The following is a 15709-nucleotide window of genomic DNA, read 5'->3' as shown; positions in this document are numbered from 1 at the left end:
TCATTTTCCAATCTTGATCTATATAATATTTACATTTAATCATTATTTAACACTGGGATATAAATTTAAGTGATGAGAACATATCATAAACCCAACCTACTTTTAAAAATTATCAAATAATTAAACAATTATAACTTGTCCCAACAAAGTTTTTTATGCCTAATGATCTACTTTGGTATTTTCTTGTTAAGAAATTCAAAAAACATATCTTATCTGTACATTTATATTTGCTCATTTGCTAGACAATTTACTATGATTTACTGTTTTGGGCAAAACTTTTTTTAGCAAGTTTCTCTATATTTGTACACGTTGATTTGCTAATTCAAATCAAATTAAATTTAGTCTAGTAATTTTATTATCGAGCTATACTCAAAAAATCAAAAACTTGTACGTGATAATATTTTTTAGCTTCAGTCAAGTTAAATAATTATTATTATTATATATAAAAATTTATTTAAATAAACTAAATATACTATATGATACCCACATAAGGATCCGAGTCGTCTTTAACCCGGTTTATTAATTGGGAAGCCCAGATCAGAGCCAGCTTCCCGGGCATTCCACTTCTTCCCGGGCAATCATCATAGCCCGGGCTCTCATACAAGTAACTGGGTACTCTATTATCCGGGCCACCTCGAAACTTGCACCATACTCGAGTGTGATTGGTACAGACAGTCTAATCTGTCAGAACAACTTGGGCTTGGAGTGTTCTAGAAGTCATCAGAAGCTACAAGTATGGGCAGCCGACTTGCCATACTTAGTAGGTGGCACAAGAATCGAGGTACCTACCCCATTTTCTACTATAAATAGAAGGTATTAATGTCATTTAAACATGGGGAAATCTTTGAACTCCTAAGCATTACGCATATTTTCTCTCAAATATTGCTTGTGTTCATCTTCAATTTGCTGACTTTAGCATCGGAGTGGCCACGCTGGATATCCCTCCGGCGCCCATTCACGAGTTCTTTTTATTGTTTGCAGGTGCTATCACAGCCATTATCCTCACTCAAAATTACCAAACATTATAAATTGTTGATCTGATCCGTTGGAGCTTCTTACCCGGCTCACCCATTTCAGCGAGATCACATCATTGGCGCCGTCTGTGGGAAACTTGAGTTCAAGACGTTGATATGGCTCGTACAAGAAGAACCAACCAAGATAATTCTCGCGCCCAGGATGATGGAGGGCAGACTTCAAGACAAGTCGGTGTTAATAACACTGGACCAAATCTCATTACTTTAACCCCGGAGGAGTTACAAAAGATTGTATCTGATGCCATAAAGCAAGCTATGGCCAGGAAAGAAGTCTCTCATCATGTTACACCACCCGGGGATAGACAGGGGCATGAGCAGGAGCAGGAGATGAGGCAGGATGAGATGGGAGGAGAAGACGAGGAATCCAGCGCCGGGTCCAAATCTCCTGCCATGGCAGAAGAGGTTGTTGGAGTTGAGACAGAAGATGAAGGTGCTGGAAGGATAGTTGGAGAATCAGGGCACTTCTCAGGCAGTCCCTAGGGGATGCCCGTTTGCTGAGATCATTGTCCGGGAACCTCTTTCCGGGAACTTTAAATCAACTAAAATAAAGGATTATGATGGCAATGCAGACCCAGAGGAACATTTGGCCAGATTCGAGAACATGGCCATGCTACACTGTTACACTGATAGAATCAAGTGTAAGGTGTTCCTAACAACATTGGTGGATTCGGCTCAAAAGTGGTTTGAGGGTTTGGCTCCTCAAAGTATTAGTTCTTTCAAAGACTTCCAAAAGGTGTTCTCACACCATTTCAGTAGCAGTAAAAAGTACAAAAAGACTGCTTTTAGTCTTTTCGAAGTCAAGCAGAGCCCGGAGGAGAGTCCGAGGGCTTATATCCGAAGATTCAATAGAGTGGCTCTTGACGTTCCCACTTGTGCCACTGAAACAAAGACTACCGCATTCACACAGAGCTTGAGGGAGGGGTAGTTCTTCAAATCATTGACCAAGAAAGTGCCCGGGGATTTCGAAGACTTATTATCCCGGGCAGAGAAGTATATCAACATGGAAGAAGCTCAGAAACAGAAAAGGGAGGCTGTAAGGAAGGAGAAAGGAGACCGGGTGTTTAAGCCCGAGGAGAGAGGACAGAAGATGAGTAATCCCTGGCACTTTTCTCAGCACGTGCCTATGAAGATTACTCGGGATAGGGAAGTGCAAGAATGTAGTAGAGACCTGGCTCCGGGCCATCAATTATCCCTGCCGGAGAAGAGAGGATTTTGCACTTTCCACAAGGTGTGTTACCATAACACCGAAGATTGCAAAACATTGAAGGGAAATTATGTCCCATCTTCCATCCCCAGACCCAGTCACAACAACAGAGTGTCGAGATTGCCACCTTGGACATCTCGGCAGCCAGGATCCAGCGCCCGTGGAGGAGGTATGAGGAATAGTCCGAGAGGAGAGCCCGGGAGAAGAAGAGAGCCCGAGCTTGAGAAGAAAAGAATTCACCCCCTGCTACGGGGTTGATAAAAATCATATCAGGAGGCTCTACTGACGGAGACTCCAACCGGACGAGGAAGTCGAGGAGTAGGAGGGAGTGTATGGAGGTAGAAGGAATAAGGAGGAGCGAGGCGGTCATCAATTTTGGCCCCGAGGATTTAAAGGGAGTGAATCTACCCCACAATGATGCCTTGGTGATCCAAGCCCGGGTGGCAAATTATGACATTCTGAGAGTCTTTATTGACTCGGGCAGCTCTGTAAATGTAATTTTTAAAGATGCCTTTGTGCAGATGGATTTGCAGGGCTATCACTTGGAAACTGTGGAAACTGCTCTCTTTGGCTTTGCTGGCCATGTGGTCTGCCCGAAAGGGGAGATTGTCTAACCACTAACCCTGAGCTCTCAGGATCTCAAGAAAACGGTGATCACTTCTTTCACGGTGGTGGACTCCCCATCATCTTATAACATCATTCTAAGGAGACCGGCCATGAATGAGCTGAGGGCTGTGGCATCTACCTACCACCAAAAGATAAATTTTCCTGTGGGAGCCAGGGTGGGAGAAATCCGGGGAGATCAGCCATCTTCTCGGAAATGCTATGTGGAAGCGGTCCGGGCGGATCAGAGCAAATCCAAGAGGGAAGGGAAGAAAGCCAGAGTGGATGTAGCAGGAGGAAGAGTGGTGGAGAAAGGGGAAGTGCATTTTGTAGCAGAAGAAGAGCAGGAGATAGTAGAAGTCGGACCAGGCCAACAAATCCGGGTGGCTCGAGATCTCAGTACATCCACCCGAGTTAGTTTAATTAACTGTTTAAAAGCTAATATCCATGTGTTTGCATGGTCCCAACATGAGCTGACAGGGATTTCTCCCTTAATATCGGAGCACCAACTGAACATTCTCCCGGGATCTCACCCGGTAAAGCAAAAGAAGAGACACTTGATCCTGAAAAGGACAAAGTCATTGATGAGCAGGTGAAAGAACTCCTGAAGGCCGGCCACATTCGGGAAATTCAATTCCCTACATGGCTCTCGAATGTGGTATTGGTGCCCAAATCTACCGGGAAGTGGCGCATGTGTGTAGACTTCCGCGATCTTAATAAGGCCTGTCCCAAGGATCATTATCCTCTGCCCCGTATTGATCAATTGGTGGATTCCACATCGGGCTTCGAAATGCTGAGCTTCATGGATGCATATCAGGGGTATCATCAAATCCCCCTGGCCAAGAGTGATCAAGATAAAGCCAGCTTCATCACCTCGGGAGGTACATTTTGTTACATTGTAATGCCTTTCAGGTTGAAGAATGCAGGGGCTACTTACCAGCGTCTGATGAACAAAGTCTTCGAGAAGCTACTGGGGCGAAATGTGGAAGTCTATGTGGATGATATTCTGGGCAAGACCCGGGAGGTTGCAAGATTTATTGTTGATCTGGAAGAAACTTTTGTCACTCTCATGCGGTACGGGATCAAGCTTAACCATGCCAAGTGCATCTTTGGCGTAAAGAGTGGCAAATTCTTGGGATTCATAGTGACAGATCGGGGGATCGAGGTGAATCAGGAGAAAGTCAAATCTGTGTTGTGCATGCCATCTCCCCGATCTGTCAAAGAAGTACAGAAGCTGACCGGGAGGATTGCTTCCCTCTCTCGATTTATTTCCCAATCAGCGCACAGGAGTTATCTTTTCTTTCAAGTCTTGAGGAAGGCCCAGCAATTTGGATTGGATGATAAATGTGAACAGGCCTTCCAGGACTTGAAGATTCATCTTGCAGAGCTCCCTGTATTGGTGAAGCCGGAGCCCGGGGAGAAATTATTTGTTTATCTGTCCACTACAGAGTATGCTGTCAGTTCAGTTCTGATAAAAGAAGAAGGCTCTGATCAAAAGCCTGTCTATTATGTCAGCCATGCTCTAAGGGGACCCTAGCTCCGATACAGTGGGGTGGAGAAAATTGCTTTGGCCTTGATCATGACCGCCCGGAAGCTAAGGCCCTATTTCCTGTCACATCAAATCATTGTTCTTACCAATAGTCCTCTCGGTAGGATCATGACTCACTCTGAAGTATCCGGGCGAATGATCAAGTGGACAGTAGAGTTGGGGGAGTATGACATTGAATACAAACCCTGGGTTGCCATCAAAGCACAAGCTCTGTCAGCTTTTTAACCGAGATGGTCCAACCCAATGAGGAGGATGGTCCAACCCAATGAGGAGGAAGTATGGAGAATATTCGTGGATGGGGCGTCTAGCCTTGCCGGGAGTGGAGTAGGGGTTGTGATAATATCTCCTCCGGGAGAAAAGATTAAATTAGCACTGAGAATTGACTCCCGGGTAACCAACAATGAGACCGAGTATGAGGCTGTCCTAGCCGGTATCCAAGCTGCCCGAGAAGTCGGGGCTTCCCTGATTATTCTGTATTCTGATTCGCAACTCATTACTCAACAGATAAAGGGCGTATATGAAGCTAAGGATGACAGGATGCTAAAGTATTTGCAGCTCATCAAAGCCCGAGCAGAAGTTTTTGCGGATTGGGGTATTGAACAAATATCCCGGGAGGAGAATAGCGAGGCAGATACTCTGGCAAAAATGGATGCTTCTTTGTCAGAAGTTAGTACCCGGGAAATCTTGCATGCATCTCGGCTAATCCTTTCTACTGAGGAAGAAACGTTACCAGAACCCGAGGACTCCTGGATGACACGTCTGATCAAGTTCATCGTAAATAATGAACTACCCGAAGACAGAGCCCGAGCTCAGAAAACTAAGAGACAAGCTCCCAAGTTTGTTCTCTTAAATAATATTTTGTACAGAAGATCGTTCCAGGGACCTCTTTTAAAATGCTTACCTGAAAAAAAGGTGGATTATGTCCTCTGAGAGATTCATGAAGGATGTTGTGCCGAGCACCTCGGGAGAATGTCTTTGGCCCGGAAAACAATGCTTGCTGGTTTCTGGTGGCCAACTTTAAGTCAAGATGCTGCTCGGATGGTCCAAGCTTGTGAGAGCTGTCAACATCATTCGAATTTTAAACACAGCTCGGTCACTATCATGAAGCCCATTTGGGCATCTTGCCCTTTTGATCAATTGGGCATGGATATTGTGGGTCCTTTCCCGATTGCCCGGGCTCAGAAAAAATTCTTGTTATTAGCTGTTGATTACTTTTCCAAGTGGGTAGAAGCTGAGCCTTTGGTAAAAATCACTGAGCAGGAGGTATTGAAATTTCTATGGAAGAATATTGTATGCCGATTTGGAGTGCCTAGAAGACTGATCTCGGACAATGGGAGACAGTTCCAGGGCAAAGGAATTACGTCATGGTGCAAGGAAATGAAGATCACTCAATCTTTTACCTCTGTTGCATATCCTCAAGCTAATGGCCAGACAGAAGTTGTCAATAGAATTATTGTACAAGCACTAAAGACAAGGCTACAAGACAAAGGAAAGGATTGGGTGGAAGAATTACCCAGTGTTCTTTGGGCTTATAGAACTACTCCCCGGGCACCTACTCAAGAAACTCCTTTCAATCTGGTATATGGTTCTGAAGAAGTCCTGCCAGTTGAGATCGGGCAAACTTATTCCCGGGTAGAATCTTACCCGGACAACAATGATCAGGCCCGGGCTATGGAGTTGGATTTGGTGGAAGAAAAAAGAGATCGAGCTTTCATTCGAATGGAAGCATATCGGAGCCGGGTCATGAAGTCATATAACAAAAAGGTCCGGATCCGATATTTCCAAGTGGGGGATCTAGTCATGAAGAAAGTCAACCCTACTGGGGATGTTGGGAAGCTGGAAGCTCGGTGGGAAGGACCTTATAAGATCACCCGAAAGATGAGTTCGGGATCTTTTTCTTTAGAAAATGCTCAAGGACATCCCCTCAAAAGGCCTTGAAATGTATTTAATCTAAAGAAGTACTATGCGTGACAGATGTAATTATTTGATGGATGAAATAAATGAAAGATATATTTTCTCGGAGAATGTTGTGAATGTTTCTGTTATCGTATCCCGGGAGTTACTAGGCCCCGGTTATAAAAAGCCCAGGGCACTAGACCCTGGCTCAGGGCACCAGACCTCGACCATTCCCAAGTCCCGAGACATGATCCCCGGCCCAAGGCTCCGTACCTTGGTTCTTAAAAGCCCAGGGCACTACACCCTGGCTTGGGGCACCACACCTAGACCATTCCCAAGTCTCGGGACGTCATCCCCGGCCCAAGGCTCCGTACCTTGGTTTTTAAAAGCCCAGGACACTACACCCTCGCCCGGGGCACTACACCTCGACCATTCCCAAGTCCCGGGACATGATCCCCGGCCCAAGGCTCCGTACCTTGGTTCTTAAAAGCCCAGGGCACTACACCCTGGCTCGAGGCACCACACCTCGACCATTCCCAAGTCCCGGGACATGATCCCCGGCCCAAGGCTCCGTACCTTGGTTCTTAAAAGCCCAGGGCACTACACCCTGGCTCGGGGCACCACACCTCGACCATTCCCAAGTCCCGGGACATGATCCCCGGCCCAAGGCTCCGTACCTTGGTTCTTAAAAGCCCAGGGCACTACACCCTGGCTTGGGGCACCACACCTCGACCATTCACAAGTCCCGGGACATGATCCCCGGCCCAAGGTTCCGTACCTTGGTTCTTAAAAGCCCAGGACACTACACCCTGGCTCGGGGCACCACACCTCGACCAGTCTAAACCCCGAAATATGCTCCATTGCCCAACTTTTCTACTTGGAATACACGCCAAGGTTTTATATCTGGGTTTTAGGTTACTTACATCTGGGTTACTTGCGAAATTTTAGCCATTACAGGGATCAAAATCCCGGATACTTATTTAAAGCTATCGGTTAATTCTCAACATTTAGAAAAAGTTCTGGTTATGTTCATAAAGACAATGGTATTACGCAGGTCTTTGAAGATTAATCGAGACACTATGGAATAAAAGGGAATTCTTCATTAATAAAAGCCTGAAGGCACGAATTACAGGAAATAAAAAAGAAAAATACAAATCCAGTCTACATCTACGTGTTCAACCTCTGGCTGGTCTTCTTGGTTTCCCTCCTTCTCCTCCTCACCTTCCTTGGGTAGGGAAGCAATGGCCAGACCAAAATCGGGAAAGTTTTCCCTATCTTGGGGCAGGAGTCCGGCTTTCTCAAATTGTTCCCGGCATTTTTCAAAGCCTGTCTGAAAAAGAGGGTAGGCCTTGTCTACCACGGCCTTCTTAAACTCGGGAGACTGAAGGAAGGAAGGAAGCCTGCCACTTGTCCTTATTATGTTCAGCCAGGGCCAGGGCACTCTCAGCTTTCTCAGCCCGATGCAATTGCAAATCTGCCTGTTCAGAAACGGCACGGAGACTCGATTCCGAGACAGACAGAGAGCCTTGCAGACGTTCCTCTCGGACAAGGCCTTCAATGATGTCCTCTTGGGCCTTGTCCAGGGCTGCGCGCAGAGTAGCCACTTCCTCCTCGTGAGCGGATCGGGCCCGGACTAACTCCTCCTGTAGCCGTTCTTGGTTATCTTGGAAGTGTCGGGCTCGCTTACCAGAGATAGTGGCAGCCCCGGCAACCTCCTCGAAGGCCGAGATCAGCAGGTGAGCAGCCTGTTCAAAAAACAAGGTCAGTAAGAATCAATAGTGATCAAAGTAAGAAAAAATTGCAGGGGATTAAACTTACCTCCAAGAGTTTGTTCGAACCCTCGAAGAGCTTGGCAGAGGCTCGGGAATTCTTCAAGCGGGACTCTTCATCAGGAGTGAGGAGTTGCTTAAGAATCTTCAAACCCCTTGCCGAGGATCCTGCATCAAGGATATTGGCTTGGGGAGGCTGCTCCATGAGGGAAGGCTGTTGGCGGATTGTTCCCGGGGAGGGGGGGTTGTTGACCGGTTCGCTTGGGAGGAGCTTTGACCCACCTCCCGGTTGTCCTCGACCAGAATTGGCTCCGGGCTTGTGACAGCCTTTCGCTTCCTCTAGGTAAGGATTATGTGGTCTTCAGGGTCTTCTTGGGATGAATCCCGGGACACCTCTTCCTGCTGGGCCTCCGCCCGGTTCAACTCAGCTTGCCGGGCTGCCTGCTCCTCGGCCTATTTCTTCTCAAGAGCAGCTTTTCGGGCTGCCAACTTTTTCTCTTTAGCTGCCTTCTCAGCATCCCACTTCTTCGCAAAGGCCTCCTGCATTCTTGAGTTATCTGCACAAACAGGAGGAGAAGGAAACATCAGTGCAAATTGCAAAATTACCAAAAAAAAAATAAAGTAAATACAGGTATAAAGTAGTATGTACCAGGTTGAGCGCCCGAGCCAGCAGCCTCATCAATCGCCCTTTCCAAAGGGTCCTCAGCCCGGGCACTCAACCCATAAGCCACGAGATTCTCGTCGGATATGAGGACGGAGGAGGAATATTTGTGACCCTCCACCAGGGTTTGACTTGAGAGGAAAGGCTCCTCAAATTTATAAGCTTGGGGCAGGGCAGGCTGTGGTGGGAGAGAGGGGAGAAACCCGGTCAAACAAGGGAGAGGACCGGGGAGTTGAATAAAGAAATACCTTCCTTTCCACCCTTTCTGTGAGGAAGGGATGTCATCAAGGAATCGGGCCTTTTGCCGGGCGGTCAAGGAAAATGCATTATCCCCAAGCCGGCAAGAAAAATAGTAGTGAAGAACAAGGGGGTTGATAAGAAGATTATTCATTTTAAAGAGAATATAGGCCGAAGCCATGATACGAAAGGAATTAGGGTGGAATTGGTTGACAGGCACACCAAAAAACTTGGCGACCTGGATGTAAAATAGAGGGAGGGGAAAACGGAGACCATTTCCGACTTAGTCCCGGAAGAAGGTAGTATAACCCGGGGGAGGACTGTCTGCCCTATCAGAAGCCCCGGGAATTATGATAGAGTAAGATGAAGGAATAGACCCCAAAGTTCTGAGTTCCTCGTCCGCCCCCGAGCGCAAAGAGCTGTCATTGAGGAGAACCAAGCAACTCCCGGGGTCTCCGTAGAAGGGTGGCCAGAAACCCGGGCTTTGCCCTTACCCTTGTCCTTTTTAGAGACGCGGGAGGTGCCCGAAGAAGAGGGTTTGGTTTGAAGAATTTTTTATTTTTGAGAAGTTTGGGTAAGGAGGCGACGGCGAGGGGGAGATGAGGAGGGGTTGGAGCGCAGCGCGGTGGACTCATCGCTGGGAGAGCCTCGCGCATTGGCTCAAGAAGTAGAGGAAGTAGAATTAGACATGGTTAGGAAGAGAGAACTTACGGTTTTTTAAAAGAGAGAGAGTGGTGGTTGCAGCGACGGAAGTTCACCGGAGAAGGAGGAGTTTGCGCTGAGGAGCTGCGAGAAAAAATTTTGCAAGGGCTTCGCCGAGTTTGTTAATTTGAAAGTGTTTTTTCCAAAATAGGAGGCCTAGTATATATAGGCGGTGGGGGAAGATCTCAGCCGTTGATCTAAGAACACGTGAACGATCGTGATGGACCTTGAAAATTGTACCGGGCATAGGAAAGGGCGTGCACGATTATCAATGTGTAAGACTTATCGGATTCTCGGAATGCGAAACGATTTTTGGCGAGAGTTTAATGCTAAAGCATGCACCATTATGACACCACATTAATTGCCCGAGAATACAAAACGGCGCTCTATTTTAAGCCCGAGAGGTATGAGGCCCCGAAACTTTATTCTAAGCCCGGGATGTATGAGGCCCCGGCACTTTATTCTAATCCCGGGAGGTATGAGGCCCTGGCACTTTATTCTAAACCCGGGAGGTACGAGGCCCCTGCATTCTATTTTAATCCCGGGAGATATGAGGCCCCGACATTCTATTTCAATCTCGGGAGATATGAGGCCCCGGCACTTTATTTCAAACTCGGGGGATATTAAGTCCTGGCATTTCAGTTCGTCATTTATCAGTTATTGTCAGCTAGTCTTATGTCATTTATTTTGTTCGGTTCATGATATATATATCAACTGATGAAATTAAATTCTTGCAGCAAAGTAAAAAAAAAGATAAACTAGATAAGCATTTTATTTATTTAAAGAAATTTTTGTGGATTACATTGAAATATTGCTCCTCTACAAAAGCCATCCACATGGTCATCTATTTTTTTACTTCTCCAGTGGACGTCTTGAGCAAACTATCGGAGTCGGTGATGTTCGTCAGAATCTTCCTCTCCTTGTGAAGCATCAGCTGGTAGACGTATTCAGTTTCAAAGAGATTCACTATCTCGGCAACGTGCAGGCATTCCCGATATTTCTCCAGCTTTGCCACCAGTCGTGGAGTGGTAGCTTCTCAACATTCGTATAGAAAATGCAGTCCTTGCAGCTCCTCCCAGTAGCGAAGGATCTTTTGGAAGACTTCATCTTCCATTTCAGCTTTTCGCTTTTCAAAAGCTGCGATCATGAACTCCTCTGCCATATCAGGAGTCTTCGAGCTACTTGAACCTGCCATTATACTTCTCGGATAATAATTTGCTAATATGATTGAAAAATAGGTGGGTTACTATATATAAAAGAAGGAATCAATCTCCGCCATTTATCTTAATCAAATCAGACGAACAAGACGAATCTAGGAAATTGCGCAGACAGATGAAAGGGCGTGTACGGATATCGAGGAAACAGGCTCATTATTGCCTCGAAATATGACAGGATTTTCGGCGGTATAAATGCTAAAGCACGCGTTATTATGACACCTCTTGGACTGATCGAGAATACTAAACGACAAGAATTGCAGAGCCCCGGAGAGAGGAGGCCCCGGCATCTTACTCAAAACCCGGGTTGTATCAGATCCCGGTATCCCATTTCATATGTGAAATATTTGAAGACCCGATGCTCTTATTCAATCTGAGTTATATTTCAACAAAAGTACAAGTATGACTGATCGGGACAGCGAGTCAAGCTCTAGCCCGACTATTTTAGGGATGGGTGGTGAAACCTCCATAAGGATCCGGGTCATCTTTAACCCGGTTTATTAATTGGGAAGCCCAGATCAGAGCCAGCTTCCCGGGCATTCCACTTCTTCCCGGGCAATCATCATAGCCCGGGCTCTCATACAAGTAACCGGGTACTCTATTACCCGGGTCACCTCGAAACTTGCATTATACTCGAGTGTGATTGGTACAAGCAGTCTAATCTGTCAGAACAACTTGGGCTTAGAGTGTCCTAGAAATCATCAGAAGCTACAAGTATGGGCAGCCGACTTGACATACTTAGTAGGTGGCACAAGAATCGAGGTATCTACCTCATTTTCTACTATAAATAGCAGGTATTAATGTCATTTAAACATGAGAAAATCTTTGAACTCCTAAGCATTACGCATATTTTCTCTCAAATATTGATTGTGTTCATCTTCAACCTGCTGACTTTAGCATCGGAGTGGCCACGCAGGATACCCCTCCGGCGCCCATTCACGAGTTCTTTTCATTGTTTGCAGGTGCTATCACAGCCATTATCCTCACTCAAAATTACCAAACATTATAAATTGTTGATATGATCCGTTGGAGCTTCTTACCCGGCTCACCCATTTCAGCGAGATCACATCACTATATATTCGGAAAATCGATCCCTTGGGGTGGCTCCGTCCCTGCCTACAAGGTTTCAAAATGCATGAATATTTTTATCTCGTTTTATTTGAAATGTATTCCCATGTTTTGATTTCCAGAAATTCTTTCCTGTATTCTTGATTTTATTTAATAAACTGAAATTTTTATTTGATTTGGTACCAATTATTTGTTTATCATGTAAAATATCCACAGGAAACATCAACTTCTCTTAATATATATATATATATATATATATATATATATATATAACTCTCATCTAGATTTTAGTTCATGTTATGTCAATTATGTAAAATAATTACAATTGTAAGTGGATAAGATATAATCACATAGGACATATCCCAATTACAAGTAGAAACAAGGGGTTGTAAATGGGCTTTTTATGCTCAAATTAAGCTAATGAAATTTCAAGTAATTTAGTACTGTTTGTATAGCTAATCTTATTCAAAATCAATTATGAATAGACACATCTTATATCATATTAAATATGAAGAAAAATTAGATTAATGTTTTTTTAATGACGATCAAATTCATATGAAAAATTAATTTATTGAGTTTTATGCAATATGATTTATATTCGTTATGATTACTATATTACAATAAGTAAATCTCCTAGAAAAACTATGATATTTTATAATTTATTTTATCAGATGTGCAAACCGTTACCATTCTTTCAAGATATTTAAAAATTAATAAGCAAAAAAGTAAATTTTTCACTTAAAAACTTCTCACTATCTGATTATTTTAACATGGAAGCAAAAATTATAAATAAATTCAAATTTTCAAAATTAATTCCAAACAATATTGTAGACATTTCATGCACATGCAACGCATGTTCTCTGTGCACTAGCATCATATAATATTTTAATATAAAGAAAAAATCGACGCAATTCGAAGACTCTGTTCAATGGCCAAGCATGTATGTGTATTAGTAGTTTAATTTCTAATGGATTTTTCATATTGATTAAACTCATTATTTGCTTTTTTTTATCTCTCTTTTATTAGATAACTGAGATCAAGATTTCATTTTATCTAATTAAAGACATATATGTATGATGTAGAGCCCTTAAATCCTATTTGTTATTATAATACAATTTGATTAAAATCAAACTACAGCAGAATACGAGTAAAAATTTTCTTTATAATGAGCCCAAAATGTGCCCACTATAAGTATAATACTAAAAATAGTATATAATAAAGTCTCGTCTAAAACACATCATCTCATAAAATAAGCCCACATATGATTGAAATCAATTATATACAAACAACTCATATCCTCGGGACATTCCTCAGTAAATAGATACATATATACACTGGGATAGACCACTCAACCTTAACTCAGATGTGACTTCCTCTAGAAGTACCATCTCCGGTCTCCTGATAACCTGGAGTATCTGTCATTTTCCACACACAAAGACAACAACAGCCCCCTTGGGGGTGAGCAAACGCTCCGTGTGGAACAACCATAATATATATAACTTGTATCTACACAATGATTGCACTAAACTACTCTCTCTCGGATTCTATAAGTGATTATCAATTATCAAGTAGATTAGTCTGCGGTTATTGTATTACACCATTAGTCATTTCACCTTGGACAACATAGATGATCTACGTACTAGCGCTGCACTTTGATTTGTTTATCGACTCCATGAAGATCATCAGGTGGCGAGGTTGGATGTATTCAAAATACATATGAGCCAATACATTATAGTTGGAGATTGATCACTCACCTATGAGTGAAGATATTCTATGTTATCTGATGAGTTAATAGTATAAGAAGTCTCTAGCCATAGCAAGAAATGTGTTGAACGGACCGTACTGTACGCTAATCATAACCAATTGATTTTTGCAGAATTATCGATGATACCTAGGGAATCATTGGGTGATTTGACTATCATGGAGTGATGCTACTAGACGCTCTTACTATGATCAGATAGGTTCAATCAGACATGATTACTGATGTTCTTGATCAAGAGGTTGATGAAAAAGAATGAGGCTAATTAGGGTAAGACCGAATAAAGACAAATGTTGTCTTGAATCAAATGAAATTGTGAACTCACAGCTAGCTGTAACTCTGAGCCGTTGATGGTCACACAAGTATTTGATTTTTTGTTCCCGTTAGATATCAAATTTAAGGATTTGAATATAACGACTGTAGTTTGATGGAGATCAAACATATTAGTTATAAAGGAGTTTATAATTTAATTGAATATTGGAAGTTGTGAAAGTTTGTGTTGGAACATTTCATATTCGCAATCTTGATTTTGATGTTAACAAAACTTGTTATTTTGTTTCTAATAATTTTACCTAAGTGCGCAGAAACTGAAACTGATTTAGCTTCGAACTCATCAGTTACCAAGATTAAACTGAAGCTATCGAGACACAAACTGAAAGTGTCAACTGATTGATCGAACTGAACAAGTACAACTGAAGTATCAAGAGCAGTTAAACTGATTGTCCAGTTGTTAGGTGGTTCAGCTAAAGACCTTCAGAAGCCTGGCCTGCTGAGGAAGTGTTCAACTGATGAAGAGCCCAACTGACCAGTTCAACTGAATTAGTGAAATTAGTTCAGCTGACGAGTCAACTGATTTCACCTCTCCAGTTCAAGACTAGTTCAACTGACCAGTTCAGAACATCAGTTAGGAGCGAACTAGTTTGTAGATACAATAAGCTTAATCCACTTGTGCACAAAGGTACAAAAGCTATTGCACGATCAAGGTACAATAAGAGACGTTGCAGCAGTGCTTAAAGCCAAATGTTTCGGATATCTATTTGGGGGAACAAATTCAAACTGCAACGGATTCATTCACTGAGTCTCACTATACGTTCAGCCAAACGCCTATAAATGGAAGCCGAAGCTCAGTGAAGACAGGGATGAGAGTTGACAAGTGGAAAAACAAAAAAGAAAAGAAAAGGCACGCTTAAATTCGTATCAGCTTTGAAGAAGCAATCAACCCATAGAGAACACTTTAACGTGTTATCAGTATAGAGTATAAGCTTATTTCCCTCAGTGTGTGAGAACACTTTCGGGTAGTTTTCAGAGGTCAGTTCACACACACACATACACACATCACCACCACTCAAATACAGTCTTGTACAAAGACGTAAAACTTGTGTATGTAGTCTTTGACACATAAACGTTAAACAAGTGTTAGAAATTTGTCTTGAATGAGAAACCATCAACATCCAGCCATCCAATTTGGATGTTTTGTTCAAACAAATTTTTCTTTAATAAAATTACTTCCATTAATTTGTAAAAAATGTTACAATACAAATATACTGAATATCTTCAGGAGATAAAGAAGTTCCAAAAACATCAATACAAAACCAAATACAACTTTTTGCTTGCATATGAGAGGGTGCAATGGCGTTTGCACGGCACTGCATGCGAAAGTGGCTTTTTTTTTTCTTTTTTTTTCCCAACAGCTGAATGTAATGTCTGTTTTATATTATTTTCTACTTTTGTATTCCATCATTTAAAAAAAACTTTCAGTTATATTAATTTTTTTGAAAATTCACCAATAGTTTTTTTAGTTTAATTATTTTAATATGGTGTATAAGGGCTATTTTTTAAGTTTAAATTTTTTTTATGAGACATATATTTATCAATATTCTATCTTATTTAATGTTCTCATTATAATGTTTTATTGCCTAATATTGTAATATTTTTAAAATTAATTATTTTTCCATAATATTTTCATAAAATTATTATTTTTCTTAAACTGATTATTAAGAAGAAAATTTAACT

The 15709-nt window shown here is 42.7% G+C and overlaps 1 protein-coding gene across 1 annotated transcript; it reads left to right on the top strand.

The window, feature by feature from the left end:
• Positions 1–4642: 4642 nt before the first annotated feature.
• LOC142541849 (uncharacterized) lies at positions 4643–5320 on the top strand. The gene has a single exon (XM_075648302.1). It carries the CDS (start codon positions 4643–4645, stop codon positions 5318–5320), a length of 678 nt encoding a protein of 225 aa, XP_075504417.1.
• The last annotated feature ends 10389 nt before the right edge of the window (positions 5321–15709 follow it).

Source organism: Primulina tabacum, chromosome 4, assembly GCF_025594145.1.
Source record: "Primulina tabacum isolate GXHZ01 chromosome 4, ASM2559414v2, whole genome shotgun sequence".
In the NCBI taxonomy this organism is placed as follows: Eukaryota; Viridiplantae; Streptophyta; class Magnoliopsida; order Lamiales; family Gesneriaceae; genus Primulina; species Primulina tabacum.
This window is presented reverse-complemented; position numbering and strand designations above follow the sequence as displayed.

Excerpts from the sequence above, each read along its gene's own strand:
- LOC142541849 (XM_075648302.1), top strand. The coding sequence starts at position 4,643 with ATGGTCCAACCCAATGAGGAGGAAGTATGGAGAATATTCGTGGATGGG.